The following is a 10,752-nucleotide window of genomic DNA, read 5'->3' on the forward strand; positions in this document are numbered from 1 at the left end:
AGATCAGATTATAATTGAACCTTATTTTATTTATTTTTTAACAAAAAATTATTTAGTCTTACCATTCTATGAAGAACTATTTGGATCACGATCCATTAACAACTCTACATACCACGTACGTACACACGGCATCTGTAGCTAGTTCTAGGCAACCTCGTGACGAGCTCCTCCTTGCCGGCAAGAAAAGGGTATCTCCCAAAACAGATGCATCTCCCAGAGCACTCACAAAGCGAAACGAAGCAAAGGCTAATCGGCGTCGTCCTGAAGGAAGGCGACAACCTCTCGCCGTAAACAAAGGCGTGATACCATGCCGGAGAACCCTTAACAAAAGAACCTGAGATCTAATAAAGCCCAGAGATCTCAAACCCTCAGATCGAGAAGAAAACCATCTAGATCGGTGGATCGCCTCGCCCCCAGATGCAGCTCGTGATATAAAGAAACTATAAACCGGGCAGATCGAACTGGATCCTGGAGATAACAAATGCGGGGCTCAGTGAGTCAGTGACCCCCAGGAAACAGACCACATGCTTGCCAGCCTCTCAGCCACAGCCACAGCAGAGGACTAGTGGTATAAAAGAATGCGTTCGTCCATGACAAAGAGACAACCGCATCCGTGTTTAACTATTCGGGACGGCTGGCTAGCTACTAGGGTTTGGTTCCGGCGCGCGACGCGAGTGGCTAGCACGCGGATGGAAGAAGGTGGCGCTCTCAGCTCAACAGGATCCTTTCTCAGCATATCAGCCCAGTTGGTGCCGGCTGGTGTTGGGCTGCCATGACGACCCCCTCCAGGATCCTGCAAAAGCAGCAGAATTATATATATAAAAAAGCAGACGGCCATCAGGGACAGTTTGATGTCATGACTCGTGAGGCTCTACTACATGGAACAAGGACGACCACTACCAGAGCAAATCATTGGTAGGGCCTATCGCTATGATGACACTTTCAACGAGCAGGCTACGGCCGTTTATGACAGCGATAGAGCTGTCGCAGTCGAGTTCGTAATATCTAGTAGGACTAGGAGTACGATGATGGCAAGCGATGGAACAGTAGTGTTGACAAGCGGCGGCCAGAGCTGTGGTGATGGTGAGGGGGCAAAGCCGATCAAATTTCCTCCAATAGATTCTTCATTCAAAAATAGCATGATGGTCTACAGGTCTACAAAAAAAAATATAGCTCAGGAATGCTAAAAAAACAATGGGGGAAAAGGGAGGGAAAAAAATAGCGGAGTGGTCGAGTTTTGGAGTAATCTAAAACACAAGTAATGGCCGGTGGTGGAGCACTGAAGCTTTGGACGTAGGCAGCAATGCCCCACCCAATTCATTGGTCTGATCTGAAAAATGGAACGGGAGATGGCACAAAGCACAAGTAGCTGGAGACTTGAGAGCGCCACAGAACCGTCCCCCAAGCCTGCTGACTGGAGCCATCAGTGTGCAGTCAGTTCCTGTGCAATCAGACACTACCCATCCATCACTGCTATTACTGTAAGCGCTGGCGCCATGAATGAGGAGGCCATCAGATGTCTCTCGCTCTGGATCTGGATGTGCTCCTCAACTGCCCCAACTCTGGATGCCGCCCACGCCAGATCAAGTGTGGAAAAGAATAATCGGCAGGTTCTGACTTGATTGATTTTACGATGGGACGCTCCCCTCGCCTGCAGCACCTTGAAAATCATCCGCAGGACGCTCCCCTCGCTTGCTCTGAAAACTTGGTAAGTTAACAATACAACAAACATGTTCGTGGGTACAGCAGGGCTGTGTTCTTCCGGTGGCGGCAGCAGCACTACAAGAGGGTGACGAACGGCGGAGCATCATTCCTTGGCCCTGCCAGTGACCGATACAAGTACAGCTTGTCAACGGTCTCAGCCTCCCCTTCATCTTCGGAGTGGTCCTTGATTACTTCGACCACCAGATTCTGCATCTGCTGAGCTACACCTCTACAGCCCCTCATCGTCAGCCTGCACGAGTTCATCCACAAGAACCTCATGTTGTACAAGTAGTCCAGTCCTGAGAGCAAACCCCTGTCACTGAAAGGGCTATCTCTGACCTCAAGCTTCTGCAGCTTGGTGCACCCCTCGAATACATACTGGAGGGCCATGTCACTGTTCCCAGCGAAGGCGACGGAGAGGGTCTTTATTAGCTTCCCGTGTTTTCCGATGTACGCAAAGGCCTTATCGGTGAGCAGGCCGGAGACCGAAAGCCTGGTGAGTTTCTTGCAGTTCATCACGATTGCACCGAAACCTTCGTCCATGGGCTCCCCAGTGTCCCGATCGGGTCGGTGGCGGCCCATAATGCAGAGGCGGAACACTACGAGCTCAGGACAGTTCTTCGACATATCAATTACTGCTGCATTTGTCATCCTCTGGCAAAAGTAGAGGATTGATTCCAGCTTCCGGCAGCCTTCTGAGATTGCCTGAAGACCAACGTCTGAGACCGAACCCTCGGAATCTTCAGAGGCATCCAAAGGAAAAACTCTCAGCTCACGGAGATCAGAGCATGCATCAGCCACAGCACGAAGGCCTTCATCACCCACAGTATCAAGGACCTGCAATAAGTAATTAAACATCAATGCCTGTATCTTAGTTGCCAGTCCACACACACAAAAAAATGTATATGCATCAATGAAAATCTGGAAGGCAGCCCACCCAGAAAGTGCGAAGATTCGTGCAGTTGCGAATAGCTGGCTTCAGTTCCGCAGCGGTTAGGCTTGCAAAGCTGAAGTTTAGTGACGTGAGGTTGGCACAGACAGGGTAGATCGCCGGGAGGTATTCTGGGTCAACCTCCCGGAAACCTGATAGACAAACCAGAGACCTGGATGCAGCAAAAGATGTAGCGAGCTCAGTCACAGCCAACCCCCCACCAGGGGCACCCTCAGATCGGAATGCACCAGTTCCAAAGTGCGTAAGCTGGGGTGCTCTTGCCATGAGACGACGCAGCTGCTCTACTGAAACATGGTGGTTCACACGCAGCCGTCGCAAAGCCGGTGAGCGTGCAACAAGTGCCTCCAGGGCCTCAAAGTTGAACGGGCAGCTGACACAATCGAAGACAAGCGACTCCAGAGAGGTGTTGGACTCTGGGAACTTGGAGATCCAATCCACCAGCTCCTCATCGTCGTCCTCTACGTAATCTTCGATCAGATCCAGCACACGAAGATGCCTACAAAACCAAAAACACCAACCGTGAGCATGAGATACCAGTATTACACTTAAATGCTGCTATTAGTGCTCCTATATTCCCCGATAAGGAAGAGCGTGCAACTGGAAGTGCCCCAAACCCTGAGTGTAACCAATTAATTAACGAGACTGTTCTGCCAAGGACCTAAACGGGGTAATAGGATCAAAGTTTGGCAGTAGAACTTCGCGGACTTCCCATGGCAAGAATCGGCTGTGACAGTAGCAGGTGTCACTATCTGATGATTAGAAAGTCGAGCACAATAAATAATCGATTTACTGGTAATTTTCAAAACACGACGTGTAGCGATCAGAAAGAAACCAACCAATACGACCATAAAAGGTCGGCGAGATCAGATTCTGATCCATGGCACGGCCGGACCAATTATACTGAAAAGCGTAAAAAGGCTAGGCGCGCACATTAAATAAGGCGGAATTGCGTGGTGCAGCTAGGATTGAACAAAATGCACAGTACGATACCCTCCGAAAGTAAGGAAAGCAGGTAAAATACTCCTCTTCCTCTGGATACCGCAGGGCCGCTTAGATTCACAGCCCGTGTGCAGCGAAGCATAGAAAAGGTGAGTGGTAGGGCGACATACCGGCAGCGCTCGGCGATGACGGCGAGACCGAGCGTGCTGAAGCCATCGCAGCACACGAGCGAGAGGTCCCTGAGGAAGGGGAAGGAGCTGGCGACGAGCGCGAGGTCGTCGTCGGATACGGCCATCCGCTTGAGGCAGATGCGCTGGAGCCGCGGGTAGGCGGGGCCGAGCGCGGCCACCCAGGGGGAGACGTAGGCGCCCCAGCCGTAGGGCACGAGGCTGAAGTCCGCGAAGCGGGGCTTGCCCTTGAGCACGACGGCGCGCAGGCCGCCGAAGCGCTCGACGGCGCGGCGCGGCGAGACGGCGTAGCAGTTGCCGATGAAGAGCTCGCGGCGCGTCTGCGCCTCGGCGCGGTACCAGGAGCGGCAGACGAGCGAGGCGGCGTTGCGGTCCCGCGCGGCGGTGAGGAACTCGAGCACGGTCTCGAGCACGTTCTCCAGCACCTGGTCCGGCGGAGCCCACCTCCCGCCGCCGCCGCCGCCGCCGTTGCCGCCCCGCAGATCCGGCTCCCACCGGTCCCCGCCCCCTCCGCCGGGGTCGTCCTCCGACATCTGCGACGGCGGCGAGTCGGAGTCGTCCTCCGCCGCGTCCCGCATACCGGACGCGGAGGAGGAGGAGGGCGAGGCGGAGGACGCCGTGGGTGCTAGGGTTAGGGATTGGGGGATCTGGGGAGGGGAGGCGCGGTGTGGTGGGACGGAGGAGGTGGAGGACGAGTGGGGAGTGCTCATGTGAGACTGGAAAAAAAAAGGATTAAATAATGATTAGATCTGATCGAGGGAGCGCGACGAGCGGGCGAGCTAGCAAGGTGGACTAGCACTGCTCGGAGGACTGCCTGGGACGCAGCGCAGCGATCGAAAGAAAGCCCACTCCTTTTTATATTCTCTCGCTCTCGCGGTCTCTCCCTCCTCACCGTTTGGCTGCTTTCGGTTTGGACTATCCTCTCCTCGCTGGAGGAGAGAAACGAACGGTGATCAGACCGGGCGCAAACGGCGGCCGGCGACGCCCGAGGAAGGAACAGGACGATATGCCATTACGCACGCTACGCAGGGGGGAGAGACGAAGACGCCTGGTGCATGGGCTTGTTCCTTTCTTCTCTGGGTCAGAGACTCGTAGGAGAGCGAGTACTCTTGCCACTTATTACGCGCATCCCGCCGTTGCGAGCATACAGTATGGCACGGTTTATTAGATTTAGCTCGCGCGTTAACCAGGCCCATTTCACCCGAAGGCGGTTTTCACCCCTCCGGCTTTATGATTTGTTGGTTCTTGGAAGGCTGGAAGCGCTCCTCCACGTGAGGCTAGTTCAGAATTTTCAGAGCGCCAGACACGCTCTATCCTAAAGAAATACAATTATCATTTTCTAAAGAATCGAATAATTCAATTTTTTAAATCTATAAAAAGGTATCAACAGCTAATATGTTATTAAGTAAATATGATTAGCCTAAAAATTGTGTTTCAATCTAAATAAGTATACAAATATTGATACTCGCTCTATCCCAAATATTAGTCGTTTTAGCCTTTAATTTTATGTCTATGTTCAAATTAATGATAATAAATCTCTCTCTATATAGTAATGTCTATACAGCCAGTTAAGTTTTAAAAAGATTAACATACTCTGACCAAAAAATATATATATATATATATATATACACGTTTCTTACCCCAGGAAAGGTATCCAAAACCGGGTCTCGAGTCTTGACAGGCGAGGGCGTTGTTGCAGAGCATGCATGGCTTCTTCTCCTACCGTGCAACGCGACACTGCTCTGTGTGCTTATTGCTTAATCATGCGGAGTATCCGGACCCCGGGCCCGGGCCCCGGCCACCCACAGACCCACTGTTCAGCCACACCGCGAGCTCTAGGCCTCTAGCTCGCTTTATGACTCCTGTCCTGACGTCCTGTGCGAGGATTGGCTGGCCGGGAGGAGCGCCATGGGCCATGGCACCGGCGAATGTGTACGTGTCCGATACACAACACAGGTCAGGTCACGCCAAACGCCGGGCGTGTGCACTCTGCCGTGCGGAGTAGTAATCTGCACCGCGCTTCGGGCCTTCGGCTACTCTGCAGTGCACAAAGGGAAGCAGTGCAGTCTGCAGTGGCCATATTTGTTCGACTTCCGCGCGAGTCTAAGGTTCGTAGCTCATCTTTGAAATCACATCTTAGAATCCATTATTTTTAGCCAAACAGTTTCTAGATCTTGCATTACTAGATTTTTGTGCAGAATCTCACAAATCTCTTGGTGTGGGTTGATGACGGGAATTTGTAATCTAGCTCCTTGAGAATCATTTTTCGGCCGCATACAGTAAAAAGAGACGCCGGGCTTTTCACGGCCGGGCAAGGCAAGCGGGAAGAGATCACTGGCCGTGGCAGGCAGAAATATCAAATATCTTTCCCGTCAGAGGAGCCAGCCATATTTTACTCTACCTCGGGACTCATGAAAACCCTGGAACGATCCCCGAAGCGCGCTCTACCGGGGCCCTGCCACGAGGTCTCGGTTTCAGAGAATTTCACCTGCGCTCACTGTCTGATGGCATCCGATGATCCAATCCAAAGCTCTCAATTCCAGGGTGTCTGTGTCTGTGTCTTGGCATGGTGCGTTCCAGGTTCTTCATCCAGTTGGAGGTTGGAGCAAAGGGTACACAGGTACGTATGACCGTCCTAGATCTAATTAGCTCACATGCTCACAGCCTACCAGCTATTTGGTTAAGCACCTGAAGGACCGGAGAGAGAGAGGGAGGACAAAACCAACGCCGGTCATACGCCTTTGGCGGCTTCGCCCGGTACCCCGATATGTTTGTTCATAAATCGTGTGATTGGATACATGTATCTGTATAGGCGGGCTCCCTTGAGCCTGACCCAGCGGATACACAACTTTGTCCCGTATCCACGCATGCAACCGTAAATACGCCAGTTGCACATGTGCATGCAGGCTGAACCAACTGCATGCAGGTAACCGAACGTATGCACAGAGCAAGTCAACGCATGGGAGGAGCCCTGCTACGGCACGCAACCAATCACATAGAAATAGCCAGTAGCCGTCACCTGCAAGTACGGAAGTGCCAACCTGAACTTTACTTGAACTTGATAAAAGCAAAACACGCGGTTCCACTACCAAACTATGATGTGCATCTAGAGTTTAATCGGCTCTGCTCTACGTTCTTTTAGCCATACTTTTCAGCTCTGCTCTACGTTTTTTTAGCCAGATAGATATAGTTGCACAAACTCTGCTTCAGAAAAAAGGGTAAAGTTGTAAGATCATCTAAAGGGTGCTCCAAAAACTCTAGGTCGTTTTTATAAAACTGCTCAGCCGATGGAGTTTGCAGATCAAAGTTCATAAAGCAGTTCCAAACAGGCGTAAGGCTGCAGTTAATACTTCTTGCACCGTTGGACCACCATGCACAAATGAAAACATGCTTAGAATAAACATTACTCTTGCTTAGCATAAGCAGACTGAAAAGCCAAGGATCCACTTGATAAAAGCTCAGATATAACGAATGCATGAAATCGCAGTCCGAAGTCTGAACTAGCAGAAATGGTACCTAGCACCTCCAGCTCCAGACCTTATTGTTGCAAAAATAAATAACTATCGGCACAACAATTATCTAGTTCAACTATTTGTTGCCCTGAATCATCAGAACTGGAATTCGTTCCACTTCCCTCCTGCTTAGATCCCAGATGGGGATAACAAGTAAAGCTCTTACATAAATGGCCACCAGGTAGCTTGCCTACACAAGGCATTCCAAGCCATTCGTGTCCGTTGCTCCATGATAGTTCCGTTTGTGATGTTAGCTCTAAAAAGGGAGTAGAAATGCTCGGTTGCTTACTTACCTTTCAGCATCCATTAGGTCACCTGGCTACTAGCGATTATTCAAATAGACACGTCTTTAAAACACCATGTCCTGAAGAAACCAACTAATAAGCCTATTTGTCGGCGTTTTGAGACCGGGGGTCCCTGGACCGACGAGTGAATTGTCGCCGCGTGCCCCTGCCCAGATGGGTCGGCGCGAGACGGAGCGCGAAGGGGGGAGGCAGCTGGAGGGAGACGGGCGTGAGAGGTGGAAATCCTGCGGCCTTCGTGTTTGTCCCGCGCCCAGGTCGGGTGCGCTTGCAGTAGGGGGTTACAAGCGTCCACGCGGGAGGGGGCGAGCGGCCTCACGCGAGCGCCGCCCCGTCCTTCCCCGCGCGGCCAACCCTCTGTAAGAGGGCCCTGGTCCTTCCTTTTATAGGCGCAAGGAGAGGATCCAGGTGTACAATGGGGGGTGTAGCAGTGTGCTAACGTGTCTAGCGGAGGAGAGCTAGCGCCCTAAGTACATGCCATCGTGGCAGCCGGAGAGGTTTTGACACCCGGTTCGTGTGGTGTCATGGCCGTCGGAGGAGCGCCGGAGCCTGGCGGAAGGACAATTGTCGGGGCTGTCGAGTCGTTGCTGACGTCCTCTTGCTTCCGTAAGGGGCCTGAGAGCCGCCGTCGTCATAGAGCGTGCGGGGCGCCATCATTACTTGTCTGGCGGAGCGAGCCAGATGGGACGTCGGTCTTGTTCCCCGTAGCCTGAGTCAGCTTGGGGTAGGGTAATGATGGCGCCTCCTGTTGACGTGGTCGGTCCGTGCCCTAGGTTGGGCGATGTGGAGGCTCCTCCGAGGTCGAGGTCGTGTCTGTCTTCCGAGGCCGAGGTCGAGTCCGAGCCCCTGGGTCGGGCGAGGCGAAGACCGTCGGCTGAGGCCAGGGCTGAGTCCGAGCCCTGGGGTCGGGCGAAGCGGAGTTCGTCGTCTTCCGGGGCTGAGCCCGAGTCCGAGCCCTGGGTCGGGCGGAGCGGAGTTCATCGTCTTCCGGGGCTGAGCCCGAGTCCGAGCCCTGGGTCGGCCGGAGCGGAGTTCGTCGTCTTCCGGGGCTGAGCCCGAGTCCGAGCCCTGGGGTTGGGCGGAGCGGAGTTCGTCGTCTTCAGGGGCTGAGCCCGAGTCCGAGCCCTGGGGTCGGGCGAAGCGGAGTTCGTCGTCTTCAGGGGCTGAGCCCGAGTCCGAGCCCTGGGGTCGGGCGAAGCGGAGTTCGTCGTCTTCTGGGGCTGAGCCCGAGTCCGAGCCCTGGGGTCGGGCGAAGCGAAGTTTCCTATGGCGCCTGAGGCCGGGCCTGGCTGCTTGTCAGCCTGACTCTGTCGAGTGGCACTGTAGTCGGAGCGGCGCAGGCGGCGCTGTCCTCTTGTCAGACCGGTTAGTGGAGCGGCGAAGTGACTGCGGTCACTTCGGCTCTGTCGACTGGAGGGCGCACGTCAGGATAAAGGTGTCAGGCCACCTTTGCATTAAATGCCCCTGCGATTTGATCGGTTGGTGTGGCGATTTGGCCAAGGTTGCTTCTTGGTGAAGACTGGGCCTTGGGCGAGCCGAAGGTGTGTCCGTTGCTGGAGGGGGGCCTCGGGCGAGACGTAGATCCTCCGGGGTCGGCTGCCCTTGCCCGAGGCTGGGCTCGGACGAGGCGTGATCGAGTCGCTCGAATGGACCGATCCTTGACTCAGTCGGACCCATCAGGCCTTTGCAGCTTTGTGCTGATGGGGGGTTACCAGCTGAGAATTTGGAGTCTTGAGGGTACCCCTAATTATGGTCCCCGACAGTAGCCCCCGAGCCTCGAAGGGAGTGTTAATACTCGCTTGGAGGCTTTTGTCGCACTTTTTTGCAAGGGGACCAGCCTTTCTCGGTTGCATTTTGTTTCGGTGGGTGCGCGCGAGCGCACCCGCCGGGTGTAGCCCCCGAGGCCTCGGAGGAGTGGTTTGACTCCTCCAAGGTCTTAATGCCTCGCGCAATGCTTCGGCTGGTCTGGCCGTTCCCTCATGCGAGCTGGCCGTAACCCGAGTGCACGGTCGGGTCCCAAGTTCTCGGGCTGGTATGTTGACGCTGTCAACGGTCTGGCCGGAGACGGGTTCGCGAGAGCAGCCCCCGAGCCTCTGCACAGAGCGAGAGGACGGACAAGGACAAACTCGACTTTTTTACATACGCCCCTGTGTCGCCTTTCCGCAAGGAGGAGGGGGGGGAAGCGCCATGTTGCCCTCGGAGGGTGCCGAACATGGTGTCTTCGGTGAGCTGCTGGCGGGTAATCCGAGTGGACGCCCGTGCCCCATTTGTTAGGGGTCGGCTAGAGGCCCGGAGGCGCGCTCAAAAGTACCTGCGGGTGATCTGCCGGACCCGGTCCCCTTTCGACGGGGTCCGAGGGCTCGATGCCTCCCTCTGATGGGATTCCGTTACAAGATCGTTCCCGCTGGTCTCGAAAATGTCCTGGGGTACCTCGGGAGCGTAGCCCGAGCCTTGGTTATGTATCGAACGTACCCAGGGTCATCCCTCGCTCTGTGTCTGAGGCGGCTGTGAACCCTTCGAGGGCCAGCCTACGAACCCCTGATGAGTAGTGGGCGCGGAGCCCGACTGGCCTGAGGCGGCCGTTGAACCCTTCCAAGGGGCCGGCCTTCGAACCTCTGACCAGTAGTGGGTGTGGAACCCAAGCGCTCTGAGGTGGCTGTTGAACCCCTCCGAGGGGCCAGCCTTTGAACCTCTGATCAGTAGGGAGGCTCGGGGCCTGTTTCCTTCACGGAGAAGGATCCTTTTCGGGGTATCCCCCTTTCCCGGTCCCTGTTGTAAGAGAGAGAAAGAGGAAAAGGATACGAAATCGAATGACGTGGCATACCTTTTTTGACGCGGTCATTATGGCGAAGGCGAAGCGTCGCTTGCTTCCCCTGCCAGAGACGCCGCCAGTCCCGCCGCGGAGTTAATGCGACGGAGCGAGTGGTTCGCGAGGCGGCCGTTGCGCGTGCGCGAGCCGTTTGAGGAATGGAACATGGGCGCGTCGTCTTCACACCGTGAGAGAGGGTTCTCTCGCTGCCCCTGGATGGGACGTAAGCTTGGCTGACGACGTGACCGCTGCTCCTGCCCGCCTGCCACCGCCATTACTGCCGGCCCATTTTTGGTCGTATTGACCGTCGCGCCTGGCTCGCACTGCTGGGTCGTACGCAGGGTTG

The 10,752-nt window shown here is 54.7% G+C and overlaps 1 protein-coding gene across 1 annotated transcript; it reads right to left on the minus strand.

Annotated features, from left to right (window-relative positions):
• Positions 1 to 1,109: 1,109 nt before the first annotated feature.
• Positions 1,110 to 4,602, minus strand: LOC100381660 (F-box protein FBX14). The gene is made up of 3 exons (NM_001318232.1): positions 3,766 to 4,602; positions 2,642 to 3,152; positions 1,110 to 2,541 (listed from the first exon to the last, which is right to left on the minus strand). Exons 1-3 carry the CDS (start codon positions 4,491 to 4,493, stop codon positions 1,780 to 1,782), a joined length of 2,001 nt encoding a protein of 666 aa, NP_001305161.1. The 5' UTR covers positions 4,494 to 4,602; the 3' UTR covers positions 1,110 to 1,779.
• Positions 4,603 to 10,752: the final 6,150 nt, after the last annotated feature.

Source organism: Zea mays, chromosome 4 (genome assembly GCF_902167145.1).
Source record: "Zea mays cultivar B73 chromosome 4, Zm-B73-REFERENCE-NAM-5.0, whole genome shotgun sequence".
NCBI classification, from domain to species: Eukaryota; Viridiplantae; Streptophyta; class Magnoliopsida; order Poales; family Poaceae; genus Zea; species Zea mays.